This window comes from Mus pahari, chromosome 5 (assembly GCF_900095145.1).
Source record: "Mus pahari chromosome 5, PAHARI_EIJ_v1.1, whole genome shotgun sequence".
NCBI classification, from domain to species: Eukaryota; Metazoa; Chordata; class Mammalia; order Rodentia; family Muridae; genus Mus; species Mus pahari.
Genome location: NC_034594.1, coordinates 164,268,419 through 164,285,935, shown reverse-complemented (window position 1 = coordinate 164,285,935; position 17,517 = coordinate 164,268,419). Strand labels below are relative to the sequence as shown.

General features: G+C 46.1%; 1 protein-coding gene across 3 annotated transcripts in view; it reads right to left on the bottom strand.

Moving 5' to 3' along the window:
• The window catches only part of Kcnh1 (potassium voltage-gated channel subfamily H member 1), a 306,520-nt gene that overhangs the window by 65,823 nt on the left and 223,180 nt on the right, over window positions 1-17,517 (bottom strand). For all 3 annotated transcript variants that reach the window (XR_003843895.1, XM_021198198.2, XM_021198199.2), the window contains exon 10: window positions 3,418-3,614. Coding sequence is in view for 2 of the 3 variants with exons in the window: in XM_021198198.2 (XP_021053857.1) it covers window positions 3,418-3,614 (197 nt within the window). In the remaining variant the exon portion in view is untranslated. The remainder of the gene's footprint in view (window positions 1-3,417; window positions 3,615-17,517) is intronic.

Here is a 17,517-nt window from a genome sequence, read left to right as displayed (position 1 = left end):
GGCTCTGGGCTGATAAATCCACTCTTTCCCTGTCACTGCATAGGCTGCTCCACTCAGAAAACAAAAACAGGTATGCTAGATTCTCTTCACTCTCTGGTGATGAACCTGTGGTCTCAACATGACTCTACTGCTGTGTCGAGCTCTGCAGAGCAGGAACTCTGAGCAGAGGCAGAAGGCCCCCTCTGTGAAAAGGCGCATGATGATAATGGATAGAGTGTTACCTGGAAGGAAACAGTGAAAATCAACTTAATCAAGTGTTCTGTGTCCTAGGCTATCGCTTAATCTTCTCCATCTTCAAGATGAAGAGCCTTCTTCCTCGTCCAGAATTAGAGAAGACTTAAGAAGCAGAGGCAGGTCCAAATCAGTCTCATTTGTCTCAAAACTCACAAGCAAGAAAAATGGAAGGTCAACGCTGACAGTCTCCTGTCTGGCTCTACACTGACCTCACATGACTTTGGAGGACAGCATTACCTGACAAGAACCTTCCTGGCCCAGATGCTAAAGTAGTTCTGAAGGCAGCAGAATCCAGCTGGGCTCAGGGGTAGAAAGATAAGGTTTAGAATATGGAGGGCATGGGAAACAAGGAGGCTTCAGGAATGTTCTGGTCTGGGATTTATTTGGGCTCTGATTCTTTCATTTCCAACCAGCTCTGTGGCATTCCTGTGACACATCCTATCTGTGGTGCGTGGATGGTGAGGACAAGAAAGAGAAATGGGCTGGATACTGAGGCGCATTCTGGCTCAGAGTTTTCATTTCCAACCAGCTCTGTGGCATTCCTGTGGCACGTCCTATCTGTGGTGCATGGATGGTGAGGACAAGGAAGAGAAATGGGCTGGATACTGAGGCACATTCTGGCTCAGAGTTTTCATTTCCAACCAGCTCTGTGGCATTCCTGTGGCATGTCCTATCTGTGGTGCATGGATGGTGAGGACAAGGAAGAGAAATGGGCTGGATACTGAGGCGCATTCTGGCTCAGAGTTTTTGCTGTGCACTGGAGGAGGGCTATGAGATGAGACAAGTCCCCAGACAGATACTGATAACACAGTGTCCTCGGGACTCTTAGCAAATAATTCACCTGATTTTTGCCAAGCTGGAAACAGGCACAAGAATAACTTCACTTTGTCAGAAAAAAAAATGTAGCTAGGAGAATAATTCATGCATGTAATGTTCTCATCCTTGGTGCCCTGTGCAACCATGAATTAATTCACAGAAGGACACAATGGGAAACGACAATGGGTGCTCCAAAATGACAAGTCTCCTTTTCCAAGAAAAGAATGGCTCTTTACATAAAGGCTGTCACTAAAATTATTTTGGCTTCTATACCAGACTTAGAGGCACTTGGGATGGGACAAAAGTTCCGAGGTCAATCAGCTTGACTCTTCCTCGGATGATTGAATTCCTCCCATGATGTTCTGGAGTTGAAACCCTCAGGTCCATAGGCAAGCGCTACCTTCTCTTCTCTGTGGATCTGACACTTGAAAGGATGGTCTGAGACTGCCCACAACTTTGGTTCTTGCTCTGTTCTAGAGCTGTCAATCACTCGATCTGCATAAAACCAGCCTGACCACTGAGACAGACGTTGCTTTTTGTTATTTTTGTTTTTAGACAGATTTACTTGAGCCACAATTATTCCAAAATGATTACTTCTCCAAATAACTCAAACTGCATATTTTTCAACCCATATCACCAACAACGCTGAGAGCCGATTATAATCAACTGGCTTTCATGGATAGAAGGAATAAACCAAAAAATAGGTTTTTGGAGAATCCACGTGGCTTAAAGTATCTTCATAAAGCATCCCATGCTCCCAGCCAGCAGACAAGAAAGGAACACTTCTCTAGCAATCCCCAGCCCACGTGGGCAGGCCTGAAATCAAAGAGCTGGAGAACTGTTTCTCTACCACACTGTATTGCATGATAGGAAAACAGAGACACGGAGACCCACCTCTTTCCCCTCATCATTGAATGGTGCATGAGTTGCAGACATTCTATCTGGTTATACACTGATGACATGGGATGCTCTGGTGCTCCCATGTCTCTGAGCAGGCTGCTCAGGGCATTGCACTGGAGGGACTAGAGCAAGAAAAAGACCTACTGTGCAGAGCCAAAGGCTGGCCTTAACAAAACTTGCTCAAGGGACTCAAGTGCCAAGCTCAGGTTTCTTCCTCTGGACATTGTCAAAAGCTCTCCTAGTGGACTATCTGCCTCTTCCCTTATTCCCTTATTCCAGCATATCTTCTATACTTGACTCATTCCCTGGACATGGCTCCTCTGCCTCCCTCCTTAGCTGCCCCCTCCTACATTCTTGTTACACTTTGGGGGAATCATGATCACTGTAGTAGCTGCATGAACTGCCATTAGCCTGCCCATACAGCACTTTTGTTAGGTGTGGTCCCCTGAAGAGAGGGAGTCTTTATTTCTTTATCTAGTCAAGTTCATCTGACACCAGGAGAGACCTAATGAGGCAATGAATCATTCAGAGTCCGGATGGCTAGCAGGAGTTTGTCACACATAGGCAGGAAGGTTTTCAGCACAAACCACACATGAGCTAGAGCGGGGAACAGAACTGTGAAAGTGGGACAGGTATGAGGTCACTACAGGGAAACTGTTATGAAATCCTTCCAAGTGCATCCTCTTGGTCTGGCGTGGCCATGATAGTGTTTAACCAACAATGATGGATGGCATAGAAGAAAGCCAGTCATGAGGGCAGGTATGGACCTTGAGAGACTGAGAGAGGGGGATGAAAATTTGAGGGCTGCCATGGTGAGATCTTGACTTAAAACAAACAAAATATCATGAGAAACTAAAGACTTCACAGAGAATATGGAGAGAGATGGAAAAACTCAGACGACCTGGTATGAAAGAAACAGCTTTGGGGAACACATTTTCTTTTCTTACTTCTCAAGTAACAGGCTGGCTACAAAAAGCTTCCTCCTGACAACTGAATCCTACAGCTTTCTTTGCTGAACTCAAACTTTCGTACTTTCGGTCTTTTTCATAAAATTTTTTAACCAGCCAGCCGCATGGTAGCTTTAGACCACTCTACAGGTCCCTGGCCCTGGGGGTACAGTGGACATTGATCAGGTGGTTCCATGTAGCCATTCTAGAAGCCCCCATTTTATCCATCTTTCCAAAGTGCTAAAAGGTTCAAGGTGCTAGGAACTACAACCCACAGACTGACAGAGCAGAGCCTCTCTGCGCTAAGTCTGATCCACCTCCTAGACCAACAGATTTGCTTTCCTCTCCACTGTACAACAAAAGCTCTAACAAAGCAAGTAGTTGGCACAGGGCTGCCATGGAGTGTTCTTCTCCACTTAAATAAAAAGTTATCCCATTTCTCCAGCCCCAGCAATTACCCAAAGTGCACAGGAAAAAAAGAAAAAAAAAAGCTTAGAAAGAATCCAAGCCACAAGCTCACCCTCTTCCTCAGGTTGTAGGTGAGAATGAGGTTCCGGGAGAAGGAGTGGGAGAAGGCTGTGTAGAATTCTAGCACTTTCTGAAGGGCGTCCCTCTTGATCACGTGCAGGTCACAGTAGGTCAAGGCCCGGACATTAGCACAGGACTGTGCAAGGGTAGCCTCCTTCCAGAAAACGTCCCCAAACACGTCTCCTTTCCCTGAGGAGAGAGAGTTGTCATGAGCACAGTGACCATTGGGAGGGATCTGCACTCACCGGCAGCCTGCAGGTTGGACTTTGAGAAAACAGAGTCATAATTTGGTCCCTAATAACATGTGACTCAAGAACCTTTAACATAGCACAAATGCTTGCTAATGCCACCTTGCTGCAAGGGTGGTGCTGATCCCCCTAGAAAGCCATCACCTATCCTTATCGGTCTGTCCACACGTCATTTCCCTCATTGACTCCTCATAACCTGTGATTACTGTGTGTCTTGTTGTGTATCTTTGCACACAAGAGCTGTATACCCTAGTCCCCTCAGACACAATGTTGTATAGCAATTTCTACACAACAATGTGAACTATTCCGTCCTGAGTAGGAAGGAAGCTCCTTAAGACTTGGGAAGTCTTAAAATAACTCATAAGCCTCAGAGACTCCCAGAAGCTTACCAGATTCACAAGGCCCCTCCCTCTTCAGGTCATAGAAGCAGTAAAGACTGCCAAAAGGAGGGGGCTCTCTAGCTTGTAAGCTTCGTAACGGTCGAGCAGAGACCTCAGGGTTGCCACGCTCATTGTCACCCATGTTCGGGGTGGGCTTTGATAGTACATCTGCCTCTGAGCTATAGATGTTTATGCAACTATTCTTCGTTTATACTTCCATAATACCTGCAACAAATTCATTCAGCAAGTTGGGATTTGAAGGTGTTACTTCAGTCTTTCTTTAGTTCTTTCTGTGAAATAAGGAGACATTTACTCATGTCTCCCTAGAAACTGTCACACAACAGAACTACATAGTAGGAGCTTGGTCGGTACCAGTAGGCAAAAAGGAAGTGGGGGCTGAAGTGAGCCATAGGTCTGCATCTGAGAGGTGAATAGATATTCTCCACACATGAGGTGTGTGCTTGTGTGTAGACATCTCAGGAACCGAAGAATAGGGAAGCTGCATCTAGTTGAGACTATCTACCTAGAAGCAGGCAACTGTGGGGTTCAACCCCTCCCATATTTGTCCCGGCCCTTAGGGTTAATTTGTGTCATATGTTCTTCTACCCCAAACCTCCTGAAATGTATTCTTTAATCTTGCCAAACGCCCACCTACTTGTGTGCAATATAGGCCCTATGAAATTGCATCTCTAGCATCTTCTGTCTCTAGAATCCTATTAGTACGCTCAGTAAATCAATACAAGATTGTAAAATGAATGCTTACATTGCAAACCTGTATGTTGAAATTCAAAACCCCAATATAACAGCATCAGAGGGGGCCTTTGGCCTATGACTGACGAAGATAGTTTATTGACTTTGTCTCATGTCTGATCCCATGGCACCTTCATAAGAGGGACCCAGAGAATTCTCCTGTGCTATTTCTTCCATTTGCACATACAATAAGAAGCAGGCAGTCTGCATCTGAAGATCCTCATTATAACTTGACCATGCCGGACCTCTGATCCTCCAAAACTGTATGAAAATTCTACTGCTTATATGGCAACCCTGCTGTAGCATTCTGTCATGGCAGCACCGAATAAGACATGTGGTAACCTTCATCACTGTGTGCTTACCCATCTCCTCTCAGAGACATTCTCCCCACCTTTCCTACGTATGAATGCTTTACCCCGTGTCTACTGCAAAACTGAACGTATTCTTGGCATGGTCTCTAGCTATGTGGTTTGATTGTTCACCTTGCTTATATATTTTCATGGCAGATTATGAATTCCCAGGGGGCCAGAGAAGAACAAGCAGAGGAAGGAGAAAGCAAGAGTGCTATTGGTGAGGCTCCCCAGACCCAGGTACCCTTGGTACTTAACCAGAACCCATCTTCCTGCCAGTAGCAAAAGAAGCAGTTAGAACCCGAGGCACACATGCTTAGTGACTTCTTCTCCAGCACCAAGTGTCCATTGCAAGCACAAAAGATACTCTATGTTCTTCTCTAGGCACCTCCAAAATGTGAGTCAAAACCTCCACCTCCAAATCAGGCAAACCATGCACAGCTTGGGGACACTGCTTTGTGGTTCTTATGTGTCTGTTGTTCTCATATGAAAGTGGCTTTAAAGATTTGGTGTGAATAGGACATTCATGGAGTAACTTCCAGGTAAACATGTAAATTTAGACATTTTGTGTTATGTGTAAAAATAGATCCCTTGCCAAGTTCTAATTTTAATTGTCTGTGATGTGGGTGGCTAAGGTACATACAGAGCCAATAGGTAGAGCTTTTCTGTAGGATGCTTCCTGGTTGTCCTGGAAACAGGCTTTCTCCATGATGCCCTACAGCACTGATCTCTAGGAATTCACCTATATATATTGAGCATCTTATAGCCTCCCCACACTGTCCACCATGAAGTGTGTGCTCTCCATATCTATGTAATCTGGCTCTTCTAGAGAATGTGCCTCCTCTGAAGAAACATGCCAAATTGTTGATAAACCAATGTTACCTGTTCCTTCTGGTAGTACAGTTACATGTCACAACTCTCTTTAGGTGAATAAAGGCTAGACTTTGTCATTTAATCAATACAGTCTGGTAGAAATGACATTCTGAGATTTTTTAAGGCAAGGTCATGGGAAGCTGATGGCCTGGGTCTCTTGGAGTACCCATTCCTGGAAGTTTCTATCTTGAAGTCTGATCAGCATGAGAGAGAGCCTGATAGACAAGGAGTGTTCTGATCGCCAGACCAGCTCTCATCTGATAGTCAGGCACACCCACCAGCTATGCCAATGCCCAGTCAAACCTTTGGGTGAGTGCAGACTTAGAAACCACGTGTGTACAATCATCTGAGAAGCCTGCTATGAAACAAGAGTGAAAATCTCATTTAAGGAGCTATTCTCCAGCAGCAGACACTTGGACACACAGTTCACAGAGCTCTGAGCTGAGAAATGGCCTCATGGGTGAACTTACTGTTTCAATAGAACATCACTCATCACCTAGGCTCTTGCTGGCATCCTCGTGTTTCTGAACGAAGGTAACATGAGAGGACCTACTCTAATGGGCAGAATTTCCCATCAGGGAAAAACAAGGAATATCTCTGACAGGTTGGCTTTCCTGGCTACACATTTTGAGCACTGGTGATAAAGGCAGCATTCCAAACTCCACAGTTCCTACTGGAGGAAACATGGTATAATTAAGCTGTAACTACTGAGTAGAAGCTGATTGGTAATTTTATCTGTTTCTTACCAAGATTATCTCATTTAAACAAGACCCAATATAGAAACATTATGCCTCCTTAATGAAATTTTCTAATTACAGAAGAACCCTTAAAGTGAAATAATAGCTCCTCGCGTGCATCTAATGAATGATTCTGACTGTACAGATTTCATTTACGAGCCCTCTCAAGAGGTGCATCTACCTACCGCACAGATCATAGGACACCCATGCAGGGATTGAACACACATGAATCGATGCATGGAGACAGCAGCACCTCGCGCTGGGAAGTTTTCCACAGAGCTGGGAGACTTGGTGATGTCATAACACGGATTAGTGCTCCAGCCCAAGTTCAACAGTGTCTAATTCTACTTCCTGTGAAGGCAGCCACTTTGGTGCAGATGATCTGAGGGTTAAGCGTGTGATACATAGGACTCATTCAATCCCACGCAAACCCAGACTCCTCTAGCAAATGGGAACTGTTTCAAAAATACATGTTAACTCATGAAAGCCTGCAGGAGAAAAGCAGGGCTCTGACAGGCTTCCTTGGTATGACACAAATGCCTGGGACAACACACTCTGTGAGCAGGTATCCCCCGAGGCATTTCCTCACCTGCTTCAGGGAAGGCAGAGCTTCCTAGCCTGAAGGTGATAGATCCAGCCATGTGAGCCAGCCACCCTTGACGACAGTGACCAGCTTCCCTGCCCACTCTGAATATGGCCAGAGAGTAGGACCACCTAGAACCTATGATGTGCACCAGTACCTGCTATGTGCTTCCTCCCAGAGGCCAAGGTGCAGCCTGCTGATTCTGGAACACTTGTGAGCTCCTCCACAAGTACTTAGGGCTGCAACCCCAAGCCTGCCTGAGGTTGCGGATGGGTGTAAGGGCTAAATGTTGACATCTTGTAATATACAGGAAAGCTCCAAATCTCTTGTGACCTTCATTGCATAAATAAATGTTGCTGCAGAGGTCACAAGCTCTGTTCCATGTGCCACACCTTATAGAATGAGAACATACATCAGAAATAGACAGACAGACACCCTGCAAATCTCTACGGTGAGAAATGAGACTTCCGGGGAAAAAAGCCTGGGTTCTACATCACTGGCTGCTGAAGTGTTAAGTGCTTACTGGACTTCTGACCCAGCAAAGAAATGGCTGGGACTAGACATGCCCAGGTGACCCTGGTTCCAGGGACAGATCTGAGTCTCCCCCAATTCACACAATGTATCTGACTCTAGAAGTTTGCTGTGATTATAACTTCTGTAGGAGAGCTGCATCATGTTCAAACATCTCTCTTTCCAGTCAGTACAAAAGAGCCATGGGTATGACACTCTTTACCTACCTCTAGTTAGAGATGAGCACTGACACAAGTAAGGTCATGGTCAGGCCTCTCCAAGTGCCTCTGCCACTCCCAGAGATCTTTTAGCTTGACTTCCCACAGCTTGGTCCACTACTTGCCTTCTCTGCACATGGTTCAACCCAGACCTATGACTTGGATTTGTCTTTTGTGGGTCATGGATCCCTTTCAGCATCTTATGGGGCTGGATGGAATGGTGGAGATCATTTCTAGGGTCATTTCTTGGGTCACGGAGCTTACAATGAAGGAAGAGGAAACTCATGTATGCATGTCATAATGAACAACAAAATAGCAAAACACAAGCAATGACAAGATTGGGGTAAGGAGTAGGTGGGACTAAGGAGAGCTCACGGAGAAGATAATCGAGCTGCCTACACAGAAGTTAGACAGGCATGAAGGGCTTGGTGGCTCTGGCAAACTGCACAGGTGGAAACGAAGACGGGTTCTGAGGTGTGCCCCTCACCTACTAAGATTCTTGGTTGTCTTAGTCGATCTTTTCTCACTGTTAGGCAGCAGTTCCAATAGTCTGTCCTGCTTAGACCGTTCCCTCCCATGAAACAAAGAGTTCTCGCCACCCCTGAGGTGGTGCAGGCGCCTACTACAGTGGTGCAGGGAGGTTGGTCAGCGCCATGATCCGTCTAATTCTAGGGCTCAACACTGGGACTCTCCTTGTTCATAAACACAAAGCACATCCCATAATAACAGTTGTACCTGGAAAGACGATGATCAGACTTAGTAGTGGTGAATACTGATAGCTTGGTGGGATCAAGACTCACTAAGGAGATAGATCCCTGTGAGAAGCTTCCAGATTAGGTTAACTGAAATAGAAAGACCTACCCTAACCATGAGGTGAAGGCCCACACTGAAAAAAAGAGGAGAAAGCCAGCCGAGAATTTCTCACCTTCTGCTTCTTAGCTATGGATGTAATGGGACAAGATGTTCGAGATCCTGCCATTGTGACCTCCCTGGCCAGATGACCTTCCTGTCTCCTACCAAATTGTGAGCCCAGTAAGTCCTTCCTTAACCCTATGTTGCTTTTGTTAGGCGCTTTCAAGATAAGGAGACAAGCAGCTCATCTGTTGTTGGCCTGCCCTGCTGTGTTGTCCTTTCTTGGCTGCACGTCTGTACACCTGCTGTATTGTGCTCTCTTGGCTGTACCTCTGCACAGACCCATACAGTTTCTTAGGTCTTGGAAACCTTCCACCTGAAACTGCCCCACCCTTCTTTCAAGTTTCTCCCTCTTGTAGGTCTCCCACCCATCTCATTTCTGTCAATCATAACCCCTCTGCCAATCAATCTAAACAATACTCACTAATCCTCAACTTGTTGTTTCAAGTGCACTCATATGTGCCTCAATTTTTGTTTTTGGTTTATTTACGTTTTTTGAGACAGAGTTCCCCTATGTCACGCTGGCTGGCCTAGAACTGGCTGTGTAGATCAGGCTGTCCTCAAGCACACAGAGATCCTGCCTCTGCCTCCTGAGTGCTGAAATTAAAGGTGTACGCCACTATGCCCGGCTCTGGAGTTTTAAAAATGTGTGTGTGTGTGTGTGTGTGTGTGTGTGTGTGTGTGTGTGTGTCTGTGTGTATCTGTGTGTATCTGTGTGTATGTATTCATGTTGGTACACACATAGCACAACATATATGTGGCAGCTGGGTCATAAAATATTGATGATCTTACAAACTGTGACATCTCTGTCCAGTGAAACATATTCTATGGCATTTGTAAGAACTTGGTACCAGTTCACCCCTGGCTTCTGTAACAGTCCAGTGTCTTGGCCACTCTCCTTGTTCTAGTAGTTCCCCCTCTCCCCGTTTCCTGAATACACTTCCTAGGTACAGGTGCTCCCTGAGGACCTACTCTGCTCCCCTGATTCTCTCCTCAGTCTCGTAACCCTGCTGGAGTGGGGAGTTTCTGGGCTTGTGCCTGCCCTTCCTGTTCTCGTGCATCTGGGCTGCAGTGATGCAGGGTTTGTACCCTGAGTCAAATCTCCAGAATCCTCCTGCGGACACTCATCGAGCTCAGACCCATATATCTGAGGGAGGAAAAAGTCTCCTCCACGATAATCCCATGATCCTCCTGGACTGCTCACCCTAATAAAGTCCCCTCTTATTCCACAAACAGTGAAGGACCATCTTCCACTCACTTCATCTACCAAGTATCTCTTGGCTCTATTTTCTCTCACTTAACCCACTGTAAGATCGGGTCAGGCTACTCTTGAGTTTTGGCGTACTCCTTGTTGGTCCCCTCTGACCTCAGCTCTCTAATTCACTTTCCGAACAGCTGCCTGGATGACTTTTCTGAGTACACGTAAAAGTCTGTCCCTGTTCTGTTTAAAGTCACCACTGGCTCCCCTACTACTAATCTATTCATGTTCATTTTAATAGGGCAAGAGGCCCCAGAACTCTGTGGACTGAACTGCTCTTCATTGCTAGATGTGGCTTCTACGCTCTGCCAGTGTTGACCCCGAGGAGGATGCTGTACCTGCTTTCCTTCTCACTCTCATCTTAGCCCAGCCCCAGAGGTGGCTGAACCTGGTGGCACTCGGCTCTGACACAGCCTTTGTCAGGAAGCCTCCCTTTACTCTGTGGCTCTGCTGGCTTGGACGCCTGCTGTGTGAATTCTGCCAGCACCTTCTCAGCACTGTTGCCACTCTCAGCCCTGCCTGGTAAGTGTATAATGACCTGTGTTCCCGATGAGTGTGTCAGCTCTGTGAGAGACTGGCCTTTTTGTTCATTTTGTGTCTCCGGCCCCTAACGCCACACTGGGCAAGCTTATGAAATGAGCCAACCATTGCAAAGGTGGGTGAGAGGCGCAGCGGCATGGGGGAGAGGGGAGTATGGCCAAAGGCCTGGGATGTCCTGGGCTGGGAGATTTTGGGAAGATGACTGGACACCGAGTTTAGAATCCACAGGTCAGCAGTTGCCTTGTCAGGCTGACTTGCTGACCTGCTCAGAAATGCTCTCTTAGCTCAGTGTGATTCAGCTTTCTGCTAAGCTGAAAGTTTACAGGCAAATTTACAACCATGAAATAAAATGATGCACATTAGAAATTGCCCTGTGAGTGGGAGCAGGGAGCAGAGATGAGGGGTGTGAACAACAAGAGATTGCTCTAAGATAGAAGCTCTGTCTTAGAAGCCTTCTAGAACCTTTCCCCCATATGTGTCCCTAGTCTTCCTCATGCAGTGGTGCTGAGTGTGAACAAGGCTAGCATCCCTCACTGAATGGGTCTCACACACAAACGGGTTCAGTCAAAGCAGAGTCTTAGAACCACCGTGATGACTCCCTGTCTGTCAGATAAAAATTACACTAGCCAAGTACCTCTCTTCCACAAGCAAGTGGGCCCCAGAGCTCCACCAAAAGCTGGTGGGAGTACCAGGATCCCTACAGATGAGACCATAAACCTTGTTTGATTTTTTTCCCCATCTGGTTATCTGTAAAAGAATAGAAGTACATTGTAAAAAATTATTCAATCTATTTGAAAACTGAAAATGACGGATACAACCCAGGATGCTTTTGTTAAGATCTTGGTTTGTCTTCCATCCTGCTTCTGTGCACATATACATTTTTAGCTCAGGCTACCACACATGCAGTCCTGTATTATACTTTCCTTACTTAAAACACTTGAAACATTTTACACGACACTAGAGTGCCTCTATACCTCATACTTCCCCTAACTGACATTAACTTCTGACAACCAAGCCCTTTGTCTGGACAACGCAGTTACAGGGATTCCATTTAGAAAGATCACTTATAGTAGATCTAACTTCCTGTGTCTTCAGGGAATGAAAACTAATTTTAAAAATTGCTTAAACAGGAGAAGAAATTAGGAAATATCACCCACTGTCTATCCTCACCCTCTCTCAGTCACACAATGTGGACGCTACCGAATAGAAACCTTTTGGAGTTCTGGGTGATTGACATGATGGCTCCTCACCAGGAGTATAGATTTAATGTAACTGCTCTGGAGCAGCTATAGGTGAATTCTGATGCTTGGTTAGAGTGTGTAGAGCCTCGAGCACAGCTCCTGACACGTGCTTAGTACAGGCAACAAGCTCACCCCACGGTCCACCTGCTCCCTGTGCAGGGGTGCCCCACAGGGAGGGAAGAGCAGCAGTGCTGGAGCCTGTTTTTCCCCCACCCTGGGATCCCAGGGACCCCAGCAGGAAGCATCTCTAGGAAAGATGTGGCTTTTCCATCTTTGAATTAGTGAGCATTTATCATACTGAGGTGGTTGTTTATAAACCTTTGCTAGATAAGCCCATTGGTCCTCACTGTCGGGCCAAGGACAGTCAGAAGGAGGGATATAGGCACATGCAGAGACACGCCATTTTCTCTGATTGGACAGTAAAACGCAAAAGAGCTGCTGCCAAGACATTCTTTTGAAAAAAATTGTGCTTAAAAATGATCCCCTAACAGTGTTCAGGAAAGCAAATGACACTTTCTAAACACTGACTTGAAAAAAATTTAAACTGTCATCTTGAAAATATCATCTATTTATCTATTTGTTTGTTTGTTTGTTTATATGTGTTTGGTGTTTGTATACATATGTAGCACACACGTGTGTTTGCATGATGTAGAGACAAGAGGTCATTTGTGTGTGTGTATGTTATGAATACATATGTATGTGCACACGTATATGTACTTGATATAGAGACCAGCAGTCATGTCTAGTGTATTCCTTTATTGGTATCTGCCTCATTTTTTGAGACAGAGCTACTCAGTGAACATGGAAGCGACTGACTCGCAAGCTTAGCTGAACAGCAAGCCTTGGCACCTCCAGTTCTTGCCTCTACAGCTCTAGGGTCACAGTCATACATACACACACACACACACACACACACACACACACACACACACACACCTTCTTACGGGGGTGCTGGAATCTAAACTCAAGTACTTTACCATCTCTCCAGACCTGCACATGCTCTTTTAAAGATAGCCTGAAAGCCAAACAAATTTGATAACAAAATAAAAATCTCCTCCTGCCATACAAATGAGACATCCACCCCAGCTTGCTAGCAAGGATGCTCATGGAGTCTCATCTCTGCATGCTTGTCTTTACATAATTGGGATCAATCACAACATATTCAAATAACACTTCACTTACCATAAGAGTTTACAATATCATTTAAAATTCCCTACGGTCACTCTGAATGGCTATACCCCATTTCTTTAAGAGTACTCTCAAATGCTTGGTCATTTAGGGAAAGACTCGGCAGTTCTGCCGATGGCTTTTCTTTCTCTTTCCCATTTTACATTTCTTCTGTTAGTTCTTAAATCTCTAGCTTGAGACCTGAGTGCCTTTCCTGGTTTTGACCTGCCTTCATGTCCTGGTTCCAGACCCACCTTTCCAAGCAATGTCCTTGTTCAATGTCCTTGGGTCTCTGCATGGATGTCTAATGGAAGCTTCATACTTTCTGCTTCATGGCCTCTTCCTTGTAAATAATTCTCTCCCACTTCCCAGGCATCAGAACCCGCCTCTGCCTCCCTGTTTGCCCCCTTACATTCCAGTACTAACGTTTACAACCCAAGAGACTCTCTGACCTAGCTTGTTTTCTATAAAACGCTGACCAAATACAGCTTGAGGGGGAAAGCATTTATTTTGCTCACATTTCTATGTGATCACCATCCAGCACGAAGGGAAGTCAGGACAGGAATTACTCAAGGCAAGAGACCATGCAACAACATTACTCACTGGCTTGTTCCAGGTGCTTCCTCAGCTTGCTTCCCAGGGCCATCTGCCCAGGGGTGGTACCACCACAGTGGACTGGGCTCCTATGTTACTAATCAAGAAGATGCCCCACAGACTTGGTTACAGGTTGATCTAATGGGGCATTTTCTCAACTGAGGTTCCCCTGCCCAGATAACTCTTAGGTGTGTCAAACTAACAGAAAACTAACCAGGACACCCCTGTCCCAGACAGTTCACCCACCTGCGCCTCCCAACTAAGTTTGACAAAGTCTGCAAATAAAAAACATAGATATCCAGTTAAAACTGAATTCTAAGGAATGAATACTTTCCCTCAAATTGCATCGTATGCAATCTTTGGAGGGAAATTCACGCTAATAGTCGTTCACTATTCCTATGTAATTCAAATGTTCCTTGCAGGCCTTCTCCATTTGTTCTGACTGTACCTCAGCTCTCTTTGTCTGTCTCAAGCCACGGCGACCTCACAGTTGCCATGTCCCTCTGCCCCACTCTTCAGTGCTTTGGATCACAGCTCTCATAACATCATACTTCGCTTGCTAGTGCCCGGTTTCTCATGATGGCACAGTGACGTCCACACCAGCCTTGCCCCATCTCATCACTGTCACTGCAGCTCTGGGTTCCAGTTCACGTGCTGGCTTGGATGACCCACCACACAAGTCCCCTCCCCACAGCTGACCCATTCCTTATCTCATCTGACTCTGTCTTTCCAGCCACCACCAAGGCAAAGACCTCATGGCCTGGTCTGTTAATCACTGGGAAGGGTCCTCTGCTGATTAATGGCTCCAAACAAATGTTGACAATTAGCAACTTCATATGGCTGAAGCAAAGTTCATAAAAGGCCCCCTGCCTACGGGTTCCTGTCTCATTTCTTTTTCTATGTGCCTCACCTCTCCATAGCTAAGGTTGGCGATGTCCAACCACACATGAAATGACAATCAAAGCTTTAGTGCTCTTGATATCACAGTGCAACAGGCTGGCAAAGCCCCGTGCACACTGAAGCAGGAAGCTCTGAGCTGACAGAACCAGCAAGGCCAGTTCCACTCACACTGGCCTGAGCCTGCCACTCACACTCATTCTCCCTCCAGTGCCCCCTAGAAACCCTACTGCTTTTCTATCCCAACACTCAGCCTACCATACTTCTTGGGGCCTCCCAAGCTCTCAGTTTGGCTCTGCCTCCTGTGTTGAGCATTTACCTGCCTGCTTGCTTCAAGAGAGGGACAGAGTGAGCCCCCGTGCTCATTGTCACTAAGCATCTGGTCCTCTAAGACAAGGCTTATTCTATCCCCAAAGAAAGCACCACCATGATCCTCCATGACAGCAGGCGCTGCTAAATATCCAACCTAGAACAGTGGCCCAAAGCAGCACCTTATCCAGGCAAAGGCAAAGTGGCCTTCCAACTCAGCAAATGCGAGAAGGCATCTCAAAGCAAGCAGTAACCTGAGTGCTCAGTGAGGACCTACATGTGATCCTATGAGGACATATAGTGAGGCTATGTGGACAGGACTGAACCGCCCCGTGCTGGGAATGGGGATGTTAGGCATGGGAGGAGTAGAAGTAAGAAGAGGAAGGGGGTGGTTTAATTAAATTAAAAATAAATATCATGATAAAGCAAAAAAAAATGTACATGTGAAAAGGACAAAGACTACATTTGAGAAATGTAAGAGGTTTCTACGAGAATTCCAGAAGGAAGTCAGAGGAGAATGCCACCATGATCTTTGTCTTCGGGGGACCGTGTCAGAGGAGAGTGCCACCATGATCTTTGTCTTCGGGGGACCGTGTGCTTTCTATCTGAGAGTGGCTGCCATGGCTTGGGGNGGGGGGGGGGGCACACTTTCTAACTGCAACCTTTGGTCAGCTTCAGAAACCAATTTACTAGGTCTCTATAACAGACTCTGATAGAAATCACCAGGCTACATTTCCTTCAACAAGACAAATGCTGGGTTTTACATGTGTGTTCATCAGTTGGCAATGAAATCAGCATTTTATACTGTGGCTGCTGTCACCAAAACTCTATGAGGTTTTAGCAAGTGGGGGCTGGGGGGTGAGGATTCTATTTTGGGCACATGCTAAGCCAATCAGTTATGATCACTGCCCCTTCTCATTCTTGGAGTCTGTACTTATTAAACAGAGAATGGGAGTGGGATAATCTAATTGGAGGAAGGAACCACACCAGCAGGTTGTAAGTGACTGAACTGGTAAGATTGGAGTTTGATGGCATAGGCAGCTGCGTCCCAGCATTTTCTCAGTAGCCTCTGGCATGAACACTGGCATATTTCCCTTCATTACTGGAGCACTGGGCACACAGCACTGCTCGACAGCTACTCATCCTATGATCCCCCAGGTGCATCTCCATTTCCTCAGTAACCCTCAATGTGCATACGGGCAGCTGTTTAGAGTCACGTGCTCCACAGGCAGCTCTTGAGGGCTGGGATAAGATTTGGTCTACCACAGCAACCCACTCATGACAGAGCCTGTTCAACAGTTCTGAGTGAGAATATACTAAAGGGCATCGGAGGACAACGAAGGTCTAGTTCTCAGTCCCATGTGATGCTCAAACCCTTCGTAGGAAGAAACTGATTGCAGTTCATTGAACAAAAGTGATTCTAAGGAGAAAGAAATTTTAAAAAGATCCAAATGGGTGTTTCCAGGGAACAAACAGCTTGGAATGTTGTATGCCTCACAGCCTAAAGGACAGGTTGACTCAAAGAACTTGTCATGTCCTTTTATAGACTAAGAGTCTCTTGGCAAGTTATGTAGGATATCGAGCCTGGACCTACTTTGGGGGCTCAATCTGGCTCTTGGGAAGCATAGAGGAGGCTTTTTCTAGCCTGGACATCTTGAGAACAACCAACATGTTTAATCCAAAGCTGCTGAGCTCTATTTGAAGTCTAACTACGCTGCTAACTGGAGCAGGCTGGATGCCCAGAGGGCTAGATTTGGAGAAGCAGTAACCAGTCAAATCAAGAAGGTTATGAAGTTGCTGCCTCATAAGAAGGCTGGTGTGCAGGGGAGTAGGGAAGAAGGGGAGGAGGGGTTGTTTGTCCTTCTCATCTCTTCAGGCTATCATCCTTCCATGCCCGAGTCTATTGTACTGGTGTCTATGGTGGGGCATTAAAAATCCCTGATTGTGAACACACAAGAGATAGTGCTGGGCCCTCAGGATGGATATTCCAAAAGCTTAAATAATGAGTAATCTGTGGGGAAGTTGGTACAAGATGCCTGACTCCAAAGGGTTATATCTAATCCACATTCAAAGGATTGGTCAGTGGTTACTCTTAGCTTGCAAGAATCCTGGCTAGCCCAAATACCCTCACTGGTGAATTTAAAGGCAGAGATAAGAACCCCTTCCTTCAGATACCCTACAACAATGTCTTCACCGTTCCTGTGTTTGGCCCACAATCTCATGTTTCTGAGAGGAGGGAGTGAGGAGAAGCCAGGACCAGGCTGCTGGGCTCTGTGGGTACCATGGTACCCAGCAGACCAGATGCACTCCAGCTCCGGCCCAGACTCAACAGGCTTCCCTCACCATATTCCAGCAGATGCTGAAGGAATATACATCACCCTTGGGTTACCCTGAGCACAATATTGCCAAGAGAGGGAGTCGACGAGCTGCCCCAGGAGCAAGAAGGAAGCCGTGCTTCGGGTACTCCACAATCAGACAGGAGCAAAAGTAGGTTTAAAAGTATCATCTATCTCTACATAGTCAGC